The 22,499-nt window shown below is 43.3% G+C and overlaps 1 protein-coding gene across 1 annotated transcript in view; it reads left to right on the top strand.

Moving 5' to 3' along the window:
* The window catches only part of LOC111970291 (fibroblast growth factor receptor substrate 2-like), a 54,219-nt gene extending 38,215 nt beyond the window's left edge, over positions 1-16,004 (top strand). Inside the window, exons 5-6 of the mRNA XM_023996946.2 lie at positions 7,008-7,132; positions 7,319-16,004. Coding sequence (XP_023852714.1) covers positions 7,008-7,132; positions 7,319-8,701 — 1,508 coding nt within the window. The 3' untranslated portion in view covers positions 8,702-16,004. The remainder of the gene's footprint in view (positions 1-7,007; positions 7,133-7,318) is intronic.
* The last annotated feature ends 6,495 nt before the right edge of the window (positions 16,005-22,499 follow it).

The raw sequence follows: 22,499 nt of genomic DNA, 5'->3' as shown, positions 1-22,499 counted from the left end.
TAGGTGCGTACCAAGGGTGGACAAAGCTATGGCCTAGTCCGCGTTAGCACAAAAATGCTTATTGAAAATTCTCAATTATAGTGGATTTATCGGTGGTGAAGTGTTTCCTATCCTCAGTGCAGTTGGGCAGCTGTGAGGAGGTGTTCTTATTCTCGCATGGACTTTACAGTTCGCCCCAGAACTTTTTTGAGTTGTGTTGCAGGAAGCAAATTATCTGCTGCTTGAACAAAAGCTAGCCCTTTGGCTTTCTAACTGCCTGTGTATTATTGCTTCTAGCTTCCTGAAAAGCTTGCATAATCACCCGGGGGCTGTTCGATGCTAATGCAGATTGCCATAGGATGTTTATGTAGTTGGTTTAAGGGCAGTCTAGGTCTCGAGAGAGAACCAAGGCTAATCTGTTTCCTGGTTCTACATTTTCTTGAATGGGGCATGCTTAAGATGGTGAGGAAGGAATTTAAAAAAAAAAATAACAACCAGGGCATCCCACGTGACGGGATGAGGATCTTAAGCTTCCAGGATACCCCGGCAGGTCGATTAGAAAGGCCTGCCGCTCGCAAGTGTTTCAGGGAGCGTTTTGACAGTGATGAGTGGAGTGTACGACGCTGACCTTCAAGCGGAATGACAGCATTCATGGCATGGTGATCGCTGAGATAAATTGGATGAAAACTAGCAGGGTCCCGTGTTTAACTCTCGTGCTGGCAGTGTCTGGGTAGGATTCAGATATCTGTGATTGAGGGGCTCAAGCTGATGGTTGCTAGGTGGTTCTAAGCATGTCCCTCCGTTTAGGTTTGCGCTACGCAAGCACGGCTCAAGCTTTGACGTAGAGTGCTGGGTGGTCACAAGCAACAATTGTTGGCGTCCTAGACGGTAGCAGACAGTTGAAGTGAGCGCGGCAGAGATAGCCACAGTATGTGTCCTAGAGCACATGGGCAGAGCGGTCTATAGAACGGCAACGGTGAGAGACTTGTTTTAAGAGGTGGATTTTTAAAAGTAGAAGTTCAAATGTGGGTACAGACCTGGATAGTAGGACAGAACTCTGCAGGCTATCTTTGCAGTAGATTCAGACAACACGCCCCCTGGGCCGTTCTATCTTGTCTGAAAATGTTGTAGTTTAGGGATGGAGATTTCAAGTGTTTTGGTGGTTTCCTAAGCCAGGATTCAGACACGGCTAGGACATCCGGGTTGGCAGAGTGTGCTAAAGCAGTGAATAAAACAACTTAGGAGGAGGCTTCTAATGTTAACATGCATGAAACCAAGGCTATTACGGTTACAGGAGTCATCAAAAGAGAGCGCCTGGGAATAGGAGTGGAGCTAGGCACGCAGGGCCTGGATTCACCTCTACATCACCAGAGGAACAAGAGGAGAGTAGGATAAGGTTTGGCTAAAAACTATGAGAATTGGTCGTCTAAAACGCCGCCCCCGGTCAACAGCACTGCACCCCCCACAGCAACTCGCCCAAGCCTTCCCCATTTCTCCTTCTCCCAAATCCAGTCAGCTGATGTTCTGAAAGAGCGGCAAAATCTGGACCCCTACAAATAAGCCGGGCTAGACAATCTGGACCCTTTCTTTCTAAAATGATCTGCCGAAATTGTTGCAACCCCTATTACTAGCCTGTTCAACCTCTCTTTCGTGTCGTCTGAGATTCCCAAAGATTGGAAAGCAGCTGCGATCATCCCCCTCTTCAAAGGGGGGGACACTCTTGACCCAAACTGCTACAGACCTATATCTATCCTACCCTGCCTTTCTAAGGTTTTCGAAAGCCAAGTCAACAAAACAGATTACCGACCATTTCGAATCCCACCATACCTTCTCCGCTATGCAATCTAGTTTCAGAGCTGGTCATGGGTGCACCTCAGCCACGCTCAAGGTCCTAAACGATATCTTAACCGCCATCGATAAGAAACAATACTGTGCAGCCGTATTCATTGACCTGGCCATTACCACCTTGGATGGCCCGTCAAGAAGTCCAGGATCCAGTTGCAGGGGGAGGTGTTTAGTCCCAGGGTCCTTAGCTTATTAATGAGCTTTGAGGGCACTATGGTGTTAAACTCTGAGCTGTAGTCAATGAATAGTATTCTTACATAGGTGTTCCTTTTGTCCAGGTGGGAAAGGGCAGTGTGGAGTGCAATAGAGATTGCATCATCTGTGGATCTGTTAGGGCGGTGTGCAAATTGGAGTGGGTCTAGGGTTTCTGGGATAATGGTGTTGGTGTGAGCCATGACCAGCCTTTCAAAGCACTTCATGGCTACAGACATGAGTGCTACGGGTCGGTAGTCATTTAGGCAGGTTACCTTAGTGTTCTTGGCAACAGGGACTATGGTGGTCTGCTTAAAACCTGTTGGTATTACAGGCCCGGACAGGGAGAGGTTGAACATGTCAGTGAAGACATTTACCAGTTGGTCAGCGCATGCTCGCAGTACACGTCCTGGTAATCCGTCTGGCCCTACGGCCTTGTGAATGTTAACCTGTTTAAAGGTCTTACTCATATTGGCTGTGGAGAGCGTGATCACACAGTCGTCTGGAACAGCTGGTGCGCTCATGCATGTTTCAGTGTTATTTGCCTCGAAGCGAGCATAGAAGTAGTTTAGCTCGTCTGGTGGGCTCGTGTCACTGGGCAGCTCTTGGCTGTGCTTACCTTTGTAGTCTGTAATAGTTTGCAAGCCCTGCCCCATCCGACGAGCGTCGGAGCCGGTGTAGTACGATTCGATCTTAGTCCTGCATTGACACTTTGCCTGTTGGATGGTTCGCCGGAGGGCATAGCGGGATTTCTTATAAGCTTCCGGGTTAGAGTCCCGCTCCTTGAATTGGCAGCTCTAGCCTTTAGCTCAGTGCGGATGTTGCCTGTAATCCATGGCTTCTGGTTATCCATCACAGCTGAGATAGCTCAAATCAAATCAAAATCTAATTTTATTTGTCGCTTGCGCTGAATACAACAGGTGTAGACCTTGGTGAAATGCTTACTTACAAGCCCTTAGCCATCAATTCAGTTGATTTCACAACAAAGTATCAATTTAGCCAGTCAAATTAAAAAAAGTTTTGTATGTGGCTATGACGACCAGCTCAATTTGCTGTCTGTCTCATTCAGACACATTCACTTTATATTGGACGGTGGAGATCGTAATTCAATATTGAAAAGGTCAGAGAGACAGAGCAAGGTTTATACAATTCTCTGCTGTTGAAAACCAAATGTTAGTCCAAAAGAAATGGGAGATACAGTCTAGATGCTTTTTAAAGTGGAGATCAAGTTTATACATTTTCTGGCAGGGTTGATGAGACAGTGGATTGCGCAGTCAGATGGAACAGAGTAAATAGGCATTTCAGCGTCATAGATTTAGTTGGTGGTAACTTGTGAAATAGACACCGGCTGGAATACGGTTTTAACCAATCAGCATTCAGGATTAGACCCACCCGTTGTATAAGGATCAATAATGCTGTGTCGGTATACATGTGTGTATGTATGTGGGTTTGTGCTGTCAGTATGCGTGTGCGCGTGCGCGTGTGCGTGTGCGTGTGTGTGTGTGTGTGTGTGTGTGTGTGTGTGTGTTTTTCCACATCAATCTACACACAATACCTCATAATGACAAAGCGAAAACAGGGTTAATTGTTTTGTGTGCAAATTTATTTAAAAAACATAACAGAAATACCTTATTTACGTAAGTATTCAGCCTTTGGTATGAGACTCGAAATTGAGCTCAGGTGCGTCCTGTTTCCATTGATCATCCTTGAGCTGTTTCTACAACTTGACTGGAGTCCACCTTTGGTAAATTCAATTGATTGGACATGATTTGGAAAGGCACACACCTGTCTATATAAGGTCCCACAGTTGACAGTGTATGTCAGAGCAAAACCCAAGCCATGAGGTTGATGGAATTGTCCGTAGAGCTCTGAGACATGATGTCGAGGCACAGATCTGGGGAAGGGTACCAAAACAATTCTGCAGCATTGTAAGTCCCCAAGAACACAGTGGCCTCCATCATTCTTAAATGGAAGAAGTTTGGAACCACCAACACTCCTAGAGCTTGCCGCCTGTCCAAACTGAGAAATYGGTTTGAGAAGTGCCTTGGTCACAGAGGTGACCAAGAACCCGATGGTCACTCTGACAGAGCTCCAGAGCTCCTCTCTGGAGATGAGAGAACCTTCCAGAAGGACAACCATCTCTGCAGCACTCCACCAATCAGGCCTTTATGATAGAGTGGCCAGACGGAAGCCACTCCTCAGTAAAAAGGCACATGACAGCCCACTTGGAGTTTGACAAAAGGCACGTAAAGGACTGTCAGATCATGAGAAACAAGATTCTCTGGTCTGATGAAACCAAGATTAAACTCTTTGGCCTGAATGCCAAGCGTCACGTCTGGAGGAAACCTGGCACCATCCTTACGGTGAAGCATGGTGGTGCCAGCATCATGCTGTGAGGATGTTTTTCAGAGGCAGGGACTGGGAGACTAGTCAGGATCGAGGGAAAGATGAATGGAGCAACGTACAGAGAGATCCTTGATGAAAACCTGCTCCAGAGCGCTCAGGACAATTTTTAAAACCGGTTTTTGCTTTATCATTATGGGGTATTGTGTGTAGATTGATGAAGTCTTTGGCAATTTTTCGGGCCTTACTCTAACACTGCCTGATATAGAAATCCTGGATGCCAGGGAGGTCGGTCCTAGTGATATACTGCTCCGCCCTCTGTAGCGCTTGGAGGTCAAAGGTGGTGAATTTGCAATACCAGTCAAGAGGCTCTCGACGGTGCAGCTGTATAACTTTTTGAGGATCCAAGGGCCCATGACAAATCTTTTCAGCCTCCTGAGGGGGAAGAGGGGGTGTCATGCCTTTTCCTCGACTTTGTGTCTGTGTGTGTGAATCATGTTACGTCCTTATTGATGCGGACGCCAAGGAACTTGAAGCTCTCGATCTGCTCCACTACAGCCCCGTCGATGTGGATGAGGATGTGTTTTCCCCTGACGTTGAGGGAGAGGTTGTTGTCCTTGCACCACACTGTCAAGTCTCTGACCTCCTCCCTGTAGATTGTCTCATCGCCATCGGCAATCGGGCCTACAGGCCTACCACGTCTTACTGTAAACCCTTTCATCAAACCCAGTTTCAACGCTCCAACCTGTTGGAGGCAGAGAGGGAGGTGGAAGAGTAGGGAAGAAGGGAGGTGGAAGGGTAAGGAGGAAGGCAGGTGGGAGGGTAGGGAGGGAGGGAGGGTAGTGGAAAGGAAATGGAAGGGTAGGGAGTAGGCCTGGGCGGTATACCATGTACCGTATGCCGGGATATTTGGAAATAGCCACAGGATGGTTTTTCAATAGCATCAATACCATTGAAACTATTTATTTTAAGTTTTTTAATAAATTATAATATTTGAAGCTACTTTTTAGGTAAATACCTGCAATTAACTTGTGCAATATGTTAGGAGATGAAGAAGATCGTGTTCTTCATTTCACGTCACATAATTTTTTCTTATGAAGCTAACAATAGTCCCCAGTCACGTGGTGTTTGTTTACAAGCACAAAATTATGAGAGACTGGAGCCTTGTGAGTCACATGCTGTTGTGCAGCACACGTCAGGTGATCTACACTGAGTGTACAATATATTAAGCACACCTGCTCTTTCCACATACCAGGTGAATCCATGTGAAAGCTATGATCCCTTATTGATGTCACTTGTTAAATCGACTTCAATTAGTGTAGATGAAGGTGAGGAGATAGGTTAAAAAATATTTCTTAAGCCCTGAGACATGGATTGTGTATGTGTGCCATTCAAGGTGTTCCTAACCTTTTGGTATTCTCAGTGTAGTTGTAGTATGGAATTCACAACTAAGTGTTTATAATAACTATTAAGTGAACTGACTAAAATGTCCTAAATGCTTTGCTTTGCAGTTGTGCATTTGGTTTGCTAATTTAGTAGCTAGTTAGCTAAGTGGGTTAGCATCTTCCAAAATCAAGCTTCGCTTGGTAACAGCTTCTAATATTGTGGGTAGAATTTTTCTAATTGTTTAACCTTTATTTAACTAGGCAAGTCAGTTAAAAACGAATTCTTATTTCCGATGACGGCCTACCAAAAGGCCTCCTGCAGGGACGGGGCTGGGATTAAAAAAATATATATAGGACATAACACACATCATCACAAGAGACACCACAACACTACATGAAGAGAGACCTAAGACAACAACATAGCATGGCAGCAACACAACATGGCAGCAGCACATGGTAGCAGCACAAAACATGGTGCAAACGTTATTGGGCTTAGACAACAGCATAAAGGCAAGAAGGTAGAGACAGCACTACATCACGCGAATCAGCCACACCTGTCAGTAAGAGTGTCCATGATTGAGTCTTCGAATGAAGAGATGGAGATAAAACTGTCCAGTATTTCTTTTTTTTCTGGGGGGTTCTTTTTACCCCTTATATGTTTTGTGATATCCAATTGGTAGTTACAGTCTTGTCCCATCGCTACAACTCCCGTACGGACTTGGGAGAGGCGAAGGTCGAGAGCCATGCGTCCTCCGAAACACGCCCTCGCCAAACCGCACTCCTTGAAACACTGCTCGCTTAACCCAGAAGCCAGCCGCACCAATGTGTCGGCGGAAACACCGTACAGCTGGCGAAGTTGGCGTGCATGCGCCCGGCCCCCACAAGGAGTCGCCAGAGTGCGATGGGACAAGGATATCCCAGCCGGCCAAGCCCTCCCCTAACCTGGAAGACGCTTGGCCAATTGTGCGCCGCTCATGGGTCTCCCGGTTGTGGCCAGCTGCGACACAGCCCGGGATCAAACCCGAATCTGTAGTGACGCCTCTAGCACTGCGATCTAGTGCCTTCGGCCACTCCGGAGGCCCCAAAACTGTGGAGTTTGGAGTGTTTTTTGCAGCTCATTCCAGTCGCTAGATGCAGCAAAGGTTTCATTACTAAGCAGTCTATGCAATACACCACACACACACACCATTAGATTTGCAGACATTAAAACATCTAACCTCATTTACCCAGACTCCCATTCAACACAGTTTGTATTGTCTCCAGCTACATCATTCCCTGTCCAGGGTTTTCCCAATGGATATCCGGGGTATCCCATGAGAGCTGAATCCTCCCAGCCCTCTCTAACTGACGACCCACATGGCCACAGCCTCATGGGCCTGGATGACCAGGTAAGATTGACCCCTCACCGCTCCATTGTAGTTTTCACATTATAGTGACGAACCGAGCTGCACTGTAACCGCTGGTTACTCCTCACCTCGCAATGTGTGTAATATCCTCTCTGAGTCCTTGCTAATCTTGCTCTCGCTTTTTATCGTTCTCTTTCTTGCTCTCTTTCTCTCTTCCCATCTCTGCAGGCTCACACCTATATGAATACTGTTACTGTGGATGGGGAACTCTCCAGTCGACACTGTGTACACTCTCTACCTGAGGTGCGGCCCACCTCCTTCAACGAGTCAACCCGAGGAGCCATGCCTGTTGGGGGCCAAGGAGGTGGGAAGGCCAGCATGCACTGCTGCCCACTGGAGGAACAACGCAAGGAACCCCAGGTATTCCTCCAGCCCTCCTCTCAGGAGGTCAAATTCATGCTGGGACCCACCCCTGCACAGCGCCACCTGCTAGAGAGGGAGAGGCATGGGGGCCACAATCCCCATCTCATGCTGCCTGTAGAGGGCACCACAGGCTCAGAGGCAGAGGGGGACGAGCCTCCTCTGCACTTGTGCAACTCCCACTCCTATCACCACCCTCACTATCACCATGTGATGCACCGGCACCCTGGCCACGAGCACCAGGAGGGCTGCCAGGGCAGCCAGCTCACCTATGAGAACATCAACGGCCTGAGAGGGGGGCGCCGGATGAGACTCAGCCCCAGCAGCGTGTCCCAGTCTGTGGGCTCCAGCAGCAGCAGCAGCACCACTGGAGACAGTCACGCACAATCACACCCACACCCTCTCCAACCGCACCCCCACGGCCCATCCTCTCTGCCCCCTCAGGGGTACCCCTGTGAGCGGGGCGTAGGGATGGGCGGAGGTCACCGGCGGACAGCTCTGCTCAACTACGAGAACCTGCCGTCGCTGCCGCCGGTGTGGGAGTACCGCGCCCTGCATAGAGACGAGGAGCAGGACGAGGATGACGAGGAACAGGATGAGGAGGAGTACGAGGAAGAGGAGGAGGACTTTGACGAGTACGAGTTTTCAGAGGGTCCTGGGACGCCCAACGGGTACCACCAGGAYGGGCTGGGGAGGGGGGGAATCCACCGTGACGCCCTGCAGAACTATGTCAACACAGAGCAGGTCCAGCCCAGCCGGCTGCGACATGCCTGCCCCCCTCACCTCCAGGCCTGCCACCCCCAGTCGGACCGTGGCGGACGAATATTCAGCTTTGATTTCCGTAGGCGGCCGGGAGGAGGGTTTGGTCGGGGAGAGGGCTGTGAACACGGTCATATGACCCCATCGAGGCAACTCAACTATATCCAGGTGGACCTCGATGCAGAGCCGCCATGCCAGGCCCTCGGTGGGGGTGGAGGAGGAGCCCAGTCTCAGCACCAGCCACTACAGCCACAGCACCAGCGCCTGCCACCCCTCAAATGTGGCCCSCAGCAGGCCCCACGGCGCAGTGAGTTCTACGCTGTGATCGACCTGAAGAAGACAGCAGCCATGTCCAACTTGCAGAAAGCCCTCCCCCGGGACGATGGGACGTCGAGAAAGACTCGCCACAACAGCACAGACCTGCCTCTGTAGACGCAGTGAGGAGGAGGAGACAGAGAAAAATGAAGGGAGGGAGAAGAGAGAGAGAAACAGGCTTGGTTGGATAGACTGGTATAAGTAACTCAGCAGCACACTGGACCCCTCACTCTCATCCAGCCATCCACCTGTCCTTTTCTGTCCTGTTCTGTCCTGACCTGACCAGTTGGATCATATACAGGTACCTAATTAGAAAACTAATTGAAACCTATCCGTACATATTCCACTTGATGGAGCAAGATTGGTTTGAAGTTGCAATATTATTATGGGTCACTTTCTGACTGTGGTGAGATGCTGTCTGAGTTAGCAGCAGAAACCTTGGTCGTGGTTGGCTGGGTTTATGGTTAAAGCCTTTAGCTGCCATTGTTTATGGTCCTCATTCCATTATCATTCAGTGTTGTTGTTTTATTTATTTTACATCCCTGTTTACGAACATGAACTACTATCGAGTACAGGTTTACTAGTCCACATTGTTAAATTGACAGAACATTTCCTGATATGAAAAATAGTTTATTATTCCCTCAATTGTATTCTAATAATGTTCATTCTTCACATCACAAGCACTTCTTTTGGCCCTGTGACTGATAGAAAGGACAGATGATGATATATATTTATAACTATCTGCCTTCAGGAATTAGTACAGATCAGTACAGTTTGCACATAATCCTTTGGAATTGTAAAATCGTACATCCTATCGAGTATTATATTTTGAGTCTAAAAAAGACCTCACAGCAGATTTCTTTTTTTATGTATCAATTTTCTCTCTCCTCAAGATTAAATATAAATCTTTCACGTTGAAATTGTATTTAAAATGGAAATAATAGTTTTCCTTCATATAATGATAGTGTGTTGATAGACGTTCAGCATCCTCTACTGCCCCCCTACACACAGATGATTGAATTGACCTCTGACCACATATCATTCCACTTGAATAAGGAATCCATATCTAATTCCTAAACTATGCTTACCTTTGCACTTTTTACCTTCGGGATCAGACACTGGCCACTGATGTCCCCAAAGTTCAGAATCCCTCTGCTCTGGAGTAACAGTAAGGTTGTGCTCTGACAAACTCCTTAGAGATGGTGATGTCATCACACAGGCCCAAACTATGTATGGATGTTGTTGTTTTTGCAACATTATAGAGACCAATAGCAACTGGAATTTTTCAGAGCAGAATTTGATAACGGCTTGAAGATAATACAAATAACCTCACATAAAAAGTAGGTCTTCTTGTTTACTATTTTAGTAAGTATCAGATTGATAACTGAGGGTCTGAGGGGAATATATCACTATGTGTAATGTTAGCTGTTTATGGAAAGTCTATCAGTGAACATTTGACTGAGGATATTATTTTATTTATTCATTCATCGAGATGTCTATATTGTGATTGTTTTGCAAAAAAATGTGACGACCAGTTTTTCATAATCCAGTCAGTTGGTGATTTGGAGACCAAAGTATCACCAGTCATCAGCACACTGTCTGGGACACCATTGTAATACCATTGTTATGCCTGTAATTAATAACATTACATTCTGAAGAAGACTGTATTAACATATTAAAGTGCCAAATCTTTAGTTACCTGTATGAACATTATGAATCAAATCAATGTTCCATTAGGATTTGTAGAAGAAAACCTGAGGGCTAAGAGGCAAGAAGGAGTTAGCCTACATGTCAAAAACAAAAGAAAAGTTGGAGTTCAAGGGCCAGTTTATTAGGTACACCTATCTAGTACCGGGCCTGACCCCCCTTTGCCTCCAGAACAGCCTGAATTCTTCTGGGAATGGAAATGTTGCTCAATTGGTATCAAGGGATTTTGCATGATGCAAAAGGAACCGGGATTCGTGGGATCAGGCGTACATTTTTTATTTATTTTTATAACTGGGGACGATTCTTCTTGTTTTTTCTCCTTGTTTTAGCTGATAGGGGTGGAACCCAGTGTGGTCGTCTGCTGCAATGGCTCATCCGTGACAAGGGCCGATGAGTTGTGCGTTCCGAGATGCCGTTCTGAACACCAATGTTGTACTGCCCTGTTATTTGCCTGTTTGTGGCCCCGCCTGTTAGCTTGCACGATTCTTGCCATTCTCCTTTAACCTCTCATCAACGAGCTGTTTTCACCCACAGGACTGCCACTGACTATAGATGTTTTTAGTTTTTCGCACCATTCTCGGTAAACTTTAGACACTGTCGTGCATGAAAAGCCCAGGAGGACCGGCCGTTTCCATCATATCACGCTGAAAGTTGCTTAGGTCACTCGTTTTGCCCAATTCTAACATTCAATCAAACAGTAACTGGATGCYTGTCTGCCTGCGTTATATAGCAAGCCACAGCCACGTGACTCACTGTCTGTAGGAGCGAACCATTTTCGTGAACGGGGTGGTGTACCTAATAAACTGGCCTCTGAGTGTATGTATCAAGAGTAGGAGTGCTGATCTAGGATCAGGTCTCCCCTGTCAATGTAATCGTATTAATTGTATTCTAAAACGCAGCATTCCTACTCTGTGACTCTTGATACATATGGCCACAGGATTTAAATTGTTAACCCTGTGTACTCCTCCTCATGAATCTGTCTAGCTGATTCTTAACTGGGCAAGAAAGACACATTTCACCTCATAGGCTAGGTTATACATCGACAGCCATATTGGAGTGAGACAAAGGATTGGTTGGATCTATCCAGTCATCACAACTCCACTGGTTTTATGCTGCTATAAACATATTGAGACAGTATGTAAGCTATTTGTCACAGAAGTTCAGACCGTAAGAAGAGGTCACTCAAGATCAGTGCATATGGGCTACCGGTATGGAAAGACATTTGTTTTTAATTCAAGGAAGTTGTAATTTCTCATTTCTATTTCTTATTTCTCATTGGTGTGATAATCATCCTACCAAACCTTGTTTTCATTACGATCTGGCTGTCTAATCTGAAGTAAAGTGGCTGAAGGTGCAGCACAGGCCTAGCAACTGTAATCCACATAACTGTATTTCATCTGATGGAAAGAGATATGTAGGTCTACTCACTGTGGACATTTTTCAGACAGGGATATATCCATTTGTACACATCTTTTCATGATACATTTTAAAGGGTGTTTACATTTCGCAATAATGGTTTAATAGAGTTGTATTGATTGAGATGAGGTTTATTCAGTCCAATGTGTGTGAGGTTTGAGGTGTGTTGTTGATGGATCTGCAGGTCTGTTGTATTTGATCCCTATTTTTATGTGAATCGACATTGTAASTAAGACCTTCGTCTGTCAGGCCCTCTGTTGATAATAATACAACTTTATTGTATACATGCTTAAATTAGAATGTGGAAAAATGCATGTTTCTGTTTTCTTGATTGTCTTATATACAGCAGATGTGCGCTTATTTTACACATGACTTAACTGTGCCATAAGGGACTGTTGCCAAGTGTTCTGATAGATGTGTGTGGGTGGCTCTTGAATGTTGAAGCCTTTTAAAGGGCCAGGTTAGGTATCAGGAGGCGTATGGCCAAGATATCTGTGTACTGTATTTGACTGTTGATCTAGGCCCATTCATTAGTCAGTCATTGTTATCAATTTGGTACACAGGGATAGTACCTTAAGATGTGGAAGTGTACCCTATGCTAAAGTCATACTGTATCTTGTTATATCAATGTTGTCACATTGATGTACCTTCAAAATGAGAGAAAAGATTAAGGATTGGCCAGTAGTGCTAAGCGATTAGCCGACATTTCGGGTTTATGTTCAGTTTTTAATTAACGACATAGACTCAATTATTTTAATTCCATTTCGTAAATATTTCTTGCTCTTACCAGAGAAAGATGCCAAAGCGAGAGGTTTCGCTGTCGCCAAAATATGTCCAACATAAGCCCAATTCCTTTCTATATATGGCCTTATTTAGAATTTAAGCTTGTCGCCTGCCTTACGGGCTTTTGGACAACGACTCCCATTGTTAGTGCGGAGACTTCATTACGTATTGATCTCTGGCTCAACGTGGGGTTTCTCTTCAGAGATCAAGTATGAGCTGTGGGACGTTGCAGGGAGGGGGTAAATAACTACAATGAACAGAATCCATTGCGCCTTCAACGGCCTGTTCACATTGGTTCAAACCTGTGGGACCGGCAGAATGAGAAGGAAGGAAAGACAGAAATTCATAGAACGCGTCACGAACGAGGGAACAGTTGTTTAGGTATCTACCCGACCGAAAATTAATCTAATCGATTGATAGTTGTTATTCATCAGTATTAAAAGTGTGCCTTATCTACTTTGAAGAACAACTGAAACAGTGATTTAGTCAGACAGCAGCCAGCTAGTTAGGCTGCTTGCCTAAATAGGATGAATCTTTGGGGAGCACAGAGATAGATGGATAGATGGCTGGCTGGCTGGCTGGCTGGCTGCTAATGTGATGACGATTTGGGATTAAAAAATAAATCCTAAAAAATTATAAACTGGGTGGTTTGAGCCCTGAATGCTGATTGGCTGACAAAACACTTATTTTTACTGCTCTAATTCCGTTGGTAACAGTTTATAATAGCAATAAGGCACCTTGGGGGTTTGTGATATATGGCCAATATACCACGGCTAATGGCTGTGTCCAGGCACTCCACGTTGCGTCGCACTTAAGAACAGCCCTTAGCCGTGGTATGTTGGCCATATACCACACCCACTCAGGCCTTATTGCTTAAATCTACACTACTGAAATATTTGATTAATGATTACGGATGGTGCATTAAAAAGTGGTAAATAGTAATGGGCAGTCACTACCATCATTTGGGTTTTAATAATGAAATAATAAAGTCATCGTACTAAAAACAAATATGGAATATACTCTACCAAAATATGTTATTTAAAGATGCACTATGCAGAAATCGCACTGGCATTTCCTGGTTGCTAATATTCTAATAGTTTGCCTAATTTCAGTTTATGTATAAATCGCTGTGAAATATATTTCCCATAACCAAAAATATTGTATTTTCAGCTGTTTGAAGCTGGAGTACAAAACTGAAAGTAAAAGACGCAAAACTAAACTTAAGAATGATTTGAATAAAAATAGTTAACATAAAACCGATTTACTGCTTCTTAGACTTGTTTTCAATGACAATGACAGATCACAGCTTAATAAGTGATAGTAATAGGCAGTCACTACCATCAATTGTTGTTTTCTGTGTTTTTACAGCATTCAACCCACATTAATGTAAAAAAAAAAAAAAAAAAAACGTGATTATTTTCTCAAACCGAAACCAAACCGACCTCAAAAAGCACTAATCGCTCAGCACTACTGGCCAGTAACACATGACTTATGTTTGAATAAGAAAACACTTAATTAAGGCCCAATATATGGCTAATAAGACATAATAAAGGCCTTTATGAGCAATGTACAGCATATCCACCAGAGGAGGCTGTTGGGAGGAGCTAAAAGATTACGGGCTCATTGTAATGACTGGAATGGTATTAATGGAGCGTATCAAACATGGAAACCACATGACTGACTCCATTCCATTGATTCCATTTCAGCCATTGCAATGAGCCCATCCTTCTATAGCTCCTTCCACCAGCCTCCTCTGATATACACACATATAAACTACAACTTAGTGGCTAATATGTGTATCTTAAAATAAAGTTTTACCATAATTTAATTCAAACAACAGGTTTTTGCCCTCTTTTCTGTAATTTCATTACAACTGCCTGACAGGCAGATCGCCATCAAGTGGTGTTTCTTGCCACAATGATGGGGATTATTTGAAAATAAGTAATTTTCCTTCCACAGCCCCTCGAAATGCGGCTCTAGGTCCAGAATGCACTTAGTGCCATAATGTTACCACGGTACTAACAAAGTAGCTCAAAATCTACGAAATGTTACAGTGACTTGGTACTGTATTTTCTTAATGCTTTTTGTTTGTTTATTTATTTACCATTGAATGCATGTGTGATATCCACTGTTGGGTGACGATGATATTGACAGGAGTCCGTTATTTTCATCCAGTCACATGCTAAGCTAACACTCTTCTAGTCCAATAAGACCAGATCAATGGAAACCTGTTGAACCTGTATGTTAATGGTGATAATAATATGTATGTGATGGAATTTGTGCTGATTGGTTGATAGAAATTTGGGGTGGGCCAAACTAATTGACTGTGATATACACTAATATTGACTGAGTGCCAAATGTCCTTGAGTACGATGACTTTGACCAAAGGTCAGGGACACAACTTGCTGAGACTCACCAGGAACTCTATAGGATTCTCCTTGAGAGACACCCTCTGGTCTTGGTTTTACCTGCGGTATGAATGTAATAAGCAAAGAGAGACTCTGTATAGCTGAAGGGCAACTATGCTTAATGTTTCTATCCTTGCTGAAAACAGAAAAGTGAGTGTTCAAAAGTTTTCTCAATTTAAACATTTGCTATGCGAGTTTCTTCTTCGTATATATTTGCATTTCTTGTAAGTATGTGTCTCTCGGTATGTACATAATATATATGGGTATGATGCAGTGAAGGTCTTCTCTTGTCTTCATTGGAGCTACTGTAACTAAGCTATTTTTGCTACATCTGTTGAAATGTGGAAAGATGAAACTCATAACATCTCATTATATTTGGGGAATAAAAAATGTCATATACCATCACTCTGAGAGAAGATGACCCATATATTACAGGATGTTATCTGTACCCCTCCTGTTCCTGTCCCAATACAAAACTAAACTGGCATGCCATTTCGTAAATGAAACTATTTTGATGAATGCCATAATGGTGAATACATGCCATTTGGTGAGAGTTATGGTATATAAACCATTGAAGAGTGTGACTTGTACGAAAAATATGTATGTGACTAAATGTAATGTCAACATTAAAATTAAACTGTAAAGAACATAGTCATCAAAATAATATTTTAATCCGAAGCAGATTTTTTTTTTACACTGAATCATTCCATTGGAGGAAATGATCAATAGCTGCCTGTACCTGTTAAAATTGCCCACAGTAAGATTGGAGTATGTACATTTCAATGGAATATTACTTCATAATAATCTTGTTTTACAAAAAAACTGAAATTCAACATTACATACATTTTTAGACTGCTTTTGGCAGGTGAAATATTGTTTACTACCTTACTTTGAGCATGCACTTGGCGTCTGCCTGTGTAACACGTTTTTATAATTTTTTGTACAGAGAGCATGGTCTTGTAAGTACTAAAGATTTTGATCCAGCTGTAAATATGCTTTATATAGTTGTCTTGTTGTGTTGATACGTCTGTCTTGTTTCATGGCTAATGATCCATTGTGTCATAAAGAGGAATCTCACAAATAAAGAAGAGCTTTTATTGTTTTTACTCCGTTTGGTGTAAGCAATATAAGATGCTAGAGGAAAGGTTCCAACTGATCTTAGAATCCATAATGCATGTTTGTAGTGGTAACAGARGAACCCATCCTGTGTAACAGAAGCTAACATTGTGAATGTTATTGAGCATTGACATCCTATAGGCCAGTGTTCCTGAGGTGACACTAGTTTGGTCACTTCTACAGTGCTATTTTGAAGCAGCCCCCCAAGGAGGAAAGATTGTAGAAGTAGCTTACCAGTCCCTGATCAGAGTATATGAGCGGAGTGTGCCCAATTTGACATGGAGCAAGATTCCCAAAGGCTAGATTGTCAGCCTTCTTGCCCGCTCCAATGGCGCTCACTTCAGGAGCTCAGGGCATGCCTGCCCCAGCATTTTTTATTTTACCTTTATTTAACTAGGCAAGTCAGTTAAGGACAAATTCTTATTTCCAATGACGACCTAGGAACAGTGGGTTAACTGCTTTGTTCAGGGGCAGAACGACAGATTTTTACCTTGTCGGCTTGGGGATTCAATCTTGCAACCTTTCGGTTACTAGTCCAATGCTCTAACCACTAGGCTACCTGCCGCCCAATTTGCAGTCTACTTGTGTGTTGCTATTAGCCCCTTGCTTTAGCTACTGTCATGGAGTTCGCTAAATATTTTCATAAAGAAACTGATAAAACACACAGGCGCTAAATCAATGTGACTTACAAAGATGAGGACCAAGAGCAAGAGAGGGAGTGCGGTGATGTAGTGTCCACTGTTATGTGTAAGGCTTGGATGCCACCTGCTTGTACACTCTAAAAATTAGGGGTTCCACAAGTGTTCTTCTAAGAGCCTCAAAGTTCTTCAAAGAACCTTAGGGTTCTTGGTACTGAAAATTGCCCCCAAAAGCTTCTTCCAAGAACCCCATAGGAGGTGGGGTTCATCGAGGTTGGGGGTTCTTGCAGGAACCTAACTGCCCAACTGAAACATTTGGATTTTCATTTGAAAGGACAGCAGGTGCAGGCACTTAATTGGGAAATGTTAAGATCTCCTCAATTTAAGGTAAGGTTTCTACCTTGTATTATATAATTGTTGTTGTTTTATGATGATACCATATCTTTTCATATTTGTGCAAATCATTCTAAAACAGAAAATGGACACCACAATTCAATGGATATCAATCAACAAAGAGCTAAGAATATGTAGGCTATAAGAATATTTTGAAGTCTAGCTATATTGGGTGCAGGTGACTGATCTGCTCACTTTTGTGTGTAGGTCTGTAGGTGTACAGATGAGGAGGTATACAAAGGTATGTCAATTAGTAATGGTATGTTATGCAGATCACATTTACCRTCCTCCCTTACCTCTTCAATGAATATACCATAGGCCTCTACATTATGGACAAGGTATGGGTGTGAAAACAGTTTTTTTTGACTCACATTTACCACAAAAACCAAGGTACAGTTGAAGTCGGAAGTTTACATAAAACTTAGCCAAATACATTTAAACTCAGTTTTTCACAATTCCTGACATTAAATCCTAGTAAAAAAATCCCTGTTTTAGGTAAATTAGGATCACCACTTTATTTTAAGAATATGAATAGTAGAAAGAATGATATATTTCAGCTTTTATTTCTTTCATCACATTCCCAGTGGGTCAGAAGTTTACATACACTCAATTAGTATTTGGTAGCATTGCCTTTAAATTGTTTAACTTGGGTCAAACATTTCGGGTAGCCTTCCACAAGCTTCCCACGATAAGTTGGGTGAATTTTGGCCCATTCCTCCTGACAGAGCTGGTGTAACTGAGTCAGGTTTGTAGGCCTCCTTGCTCGCACACACTTTTTCAATTCTGCCCACACATTTTCTATAGGGTTGAGGTCAGGAATATGTGATGGCCACTCTAATAGCTTGACTTTGTTGTCCTTAAGCCATTAGCCATTTTGCCACAAAGTATGCTTGGGGTCATTGCCCAATGGAAGACCCATTTGCGACCAAGCTTTAACTTCCTGACTTATTTGTCTTGAGATGTTGCTTCAAATATCCACATAATTTCCATCTCATGATGCCATCTATTTGTTAGTGCACAGTCCCTCCTGCAGCAAAGCACGCACAACATGAGCTGCCACCCCCGTGCTTCACGGTTGGTGGTGTTCTTCGGCTTGCAAGCATCCCCTTTTCCTCCAAAACATAATGATGGTTCATTATGGCCAAACAGTTCTATTTTTGTTTCATAAGACAGAGGACATTTCTCAAAAAGTACCATTTCTGTCCCCATGTGCAGTTGCAAACCGTAGTCTGGCTTTTTTATGGCGGTTTTGGAGCAGTGGCTTCTTCCTGCTGAGCGCTTTCAGGTTATGTTGATTATAGGCCTCGTTTTACGTGGATATATATACTTTTGTACCTGTTTCCTCCAGCATCTTCACAAGGTCCTTTGCTGTTGTTCTGGATTGATTTGCACTTTTCGCACCAAATTATTTTCATCTCTAGGAGACAGACTGCGTCTCCTTCCTGAGCGGTATGACGGCTGCGTGGTCCCATGGTGTTCAAACTTGTGTACTTGTGTTTGTACAGACGAATGTGGTACCTTCAGGCATTTGGAAATTGCTCCCAAGGTGAACAAGACTTGTGGAGGTCTACAATTTTTTCTGAGGTCTGGCTGATTCTTTTGATTTCCCATGATGTTAAGCAAAGAGGCACTGAGTTTGAAGGTAGGCTTGAAATACATCCACAGGTACACCTCCAATTGACTCAAATGATGTCAAATTAGCCTATCAGAAGCTTCTAAAGCCATGACATTTCTGGATTTTCCAAGCTGTTTAAGCACAGTCAACTTAGTGTATGTAAACGCTGACCCACTGGAATTGTGATACAGTGAATTATAAGTGAAATAATCTGTCTGTAAATGTCACGGCCCTGACCTTAGTTATCTTTTGATTTCTTTTATTTTGGTTAGGTCAGGGTGTGACATGGGATGTATGTGTTTTGTCTTGTTCCGGGTTTTTGTATGTTTATGGGGTGTTTACTAGGCTAGGTGTGTATGTCTATGTTGCCTAGATGGTTCTCAATTAGAGGCAGCTGTTTATCGTTGTCTCTGATTGGGAACATATTTAGGCAGCCATATTCCGTTGGTATTTTGTGGGTATTGTCTATATGTTAAGCCTGTGTATGCTTCGTTTAATATATAGCTTCACGTCGTATTGTTGTTTTTGCATAGTTTGTTTAAGTGTTCTTCGTTTCGTTAAATAAATAGAATAATGTATTCTTATCACGCTGCGCCTTGGTCCTCCTCTCTTCATCCAAACGACGAACGTGACAGAATAACCCACCACAACCGACCAAGCAGCTGAAAGGAGGAACAGCGCTTTGTGGAGCAATGGACTTGGGGGAAATTCTGGACGGCAAGGACCCTGGTACAGGCTGGTGAGTATCGCCGCCCAAAGCTGAGCTGGAGGCAGCGAAAGCGGAGAGGCGGTGGTATGAGGAGGCTGCACGAAAGCGCGGCTGGAAGCCAGAGAGGCAGCCCCAAAAATGTATTGGGGGGGGAAAACGGGGAGTGTGGCTAAGCCAGGTAGGAGACCTGAGCCAACTCCCCGTGCTTACCGTGGGGAGAGCGACCGGGCAGCACCCGTGTTATGCAGAGATGCCGCCACGTGTCCTCGGAGCAAGAGCAATTTGGGCGGAACGTTTCCCCCCAATACATTTTTGGGGCTGCCTCTCTGGCTTCCAGCCGCGCTTTCGTGCAGCCTCTCATACCACCGCCTCTCCGCTTTCGCTGCCTCCAGCTCAGCTTATCACTCAAAAGCTTGGTCTAAGTCCCCCAAGTCCATTCCACAAAGCCTGTCTTCCTTTCACGCTGCCTGTTGTGGTGGGTTATTCTGTCACGTTCGTCGTTTGGATGAAGAGAGGAGGACCAAGGCGCTAGCTGTGATAAGAATACATTATTCTATTTATTTAACCAAACGAAGAACACTAAAACAAACTATGCAAACAAAACGAACGTGAAGCTATATATTAAACAAGTGCATAACAGGCAACTTACATATAGACAATACAAAAATACCCAACGGAATATGGCTGCCTAAATATGGTTCCCAATCAGAGACAACGAAAACAGCTGCCTCTAATGAGAAACCAATCTAGGCAACCATAGACATAAAACACCTAGACTATAAACACCCCATAAACATACAAAAAAACCGAGACAAACAAACACATACATCCCCATGTCACACCCTGACCTAACCAAATAATAAAGAAATCAAAGATAACTAAGGACGACATTTAAGACAGATTATTTCACTTATATTCACTGTATCACAATTCCAGTGGGTCAGAAGTTTACATACACTGAATGTTGTGCCTTTAAACAGCTTGGAAATTAAAAAGTTGCTTGCTAGAAAACATATTTCACAGATGATTCAAAGCTACCTTCAAACTCAGTGCCTCTTTGCTTTATGAGGGAAAAAAAAAAATCAGCCAAGACCTCAGAAAAAAATTGTAGACCTCCACAATCTTGTTCATCCTTGGAACATCATGCCTGAAGGTCCACAGTCTTAACAATATAAATGACACACCTCACAGCATACCGCTCAGGAAGGAACGCAGTCTGTCTCCTAGAGATGAAAATAATTTGGTGCGAAAAGTGCAAATCAATCCCAGAACAACCAGCAAAGGACCTGTGAAGATGCTGGAGAAACAGGTACAAAAGATAATATATCCAACAGTAAAACGACTATATAACATAACTGAAAGGCGCAAAAGAACACGCTCCAAAACCGCCATAAAAAAGCCAAGCTAGGTTGAATGCAATGCAAGAAATTTTGGAGAAATGTCTCTGGTCTTATGAAACAAAAATGAACTGGCATAAATCAATCTGGAGATGGCCGAATCCGAAGTAGCACGGGGTGGCAGCATCATGTTGTGCGGGTGCTTTCTGCAGGAGGACTGGTGCACTTAACAAATAGATGGCATCATGAGGATGGAAAATTATGTGGATATATTGAAGCAAAACATCTCAAGACATAAGTCAGGAGTTAAAGCTTGTCGCAAATGGGTCTTCCCAAATGGCAATGACCCAAGCATACTTTGTGGCAAATGGCTTAGGAAATCAAGTATTAGAGTGGCCATCACATATTCTGACTCAACCCTATAGAAAATGTGTGGCAGAATGAAAGGTGTGTGCGAGCAAGGAGCCTACAAACCTGACTCAGTTACACCAGCTCTGTCAGGAGGAATGGGCCAAAATTCCACCACTTATCGTGGGAAGCTTGTGGAAGGCTACCGAAATGTTTGACCCAAGTTAAACAATTTAAAGGCAATGCTCCAAATACTAATTGAGTGTATGTAAACTCTGACCACTGGAATGTGATGAAAGAAATAAAAGCTGAAATATATCATTTTTCTATCATTATTCTTAAAATAAAGTGGTGATTAACTACCTAAAACAGGGATTTTTTTACTAGGATTTAATGTAAGGAATGGTGAAAAAATGAGTTTAATGTTTTGCTAAGTTTTATGTAAACTTCCGACTTCAACTGTACCTTGGTTTTGTGGTAAATGTGAGTCAAAAAAAACTGTTTTCACACCCATACCTTGTCCATAATGTAGAGCCTATGGTATATTCATTGAAGAGGTAAGGAGGATGGTAAATGTGATCTGCAACATACCATTACAAGACTATTATACCTCCTCATCTGACACTACAGACCTACACACAAAAGTGAGCAGATCAGTCATGCACAATAAGCTAGACTTCAAATAGTACATAATTCTTAGCTCGTTGTGATTGATATAATTGAATTGTTTCGGCATTTTTAAAAGATTAAAAGATAGTATCATCATAAAACAACAACAATTATATAATACAAGGTAGAAACCTTACTTAAATTGAGAGGAGAATCTTAAATTTCCATATAAGTGCTGCACCTGCTGTAACATGGAATCCAAATTGGGCAGTTAGGTCTGAAAGAACCGATGATCTCGGGTGGAAGAAGCTTTGGGGGCAATTTTCAGTACCAAGAACCTAAGTTCTTTGAAAACTTTGAGGCTCTTAGAAGAACACTTGTGGAACCCTAATTTTAGATGTACAAGCAGGTGCATCCAAGCCTTCAAACAGTGGAACAACACCGCACTCCCTCTCTTGCTCTTGTCTCTTTGTAAGTACATTGATTTAGCCGTGGGTTTATCATTTCTTTATGAAAATATTTAGCACTCCATGACAGTAGCAAAGCAAGGGCAATAAACAAGAATAGTGAGATTAGAGGCATTGGACTAGTAACCGAAGGTTGCAAGATTGAATCCCCAAGCCGACAAGTAAAAATCTGTCGTCTGCCCTGAAAAGCAGTTAACACTGTTCCTAGGTCGTCATTGGAAATAAAATTGTCCTTAACTGACTTGCCTAGTTTAACATAAAGGTAAAATAAAAAATGCTGGGCAGGCATGCCCTGAGCTCCTGAAGTGAGCGCATTGTGAGCGGCAAGAAGGCTGACAATCTAGCCTTTGGGAACTTGCTCCATGTCAA

Source organism: Salvelinus sp. IW2-2015, linkage group LG11 (genome assembly GCF_002910315.2).
Source record: "Salvelinus sp. IW2-2015 linkage group LG11, ASM291031v2, whole genome shotgun sequence".
In the NCBI taxonomy this organism is placed as follows: Eukaryota; Metazoa; Chordata; class Actinopteri; order Salmoniformes; family Salmonidae; genus Salvelinus; species Salvelinus sp. IW2-2015.
Note: the sequence above shows the minus strand (reverse complement) of the source record. Positions and strands in the feature narration are given on the sequence as shown.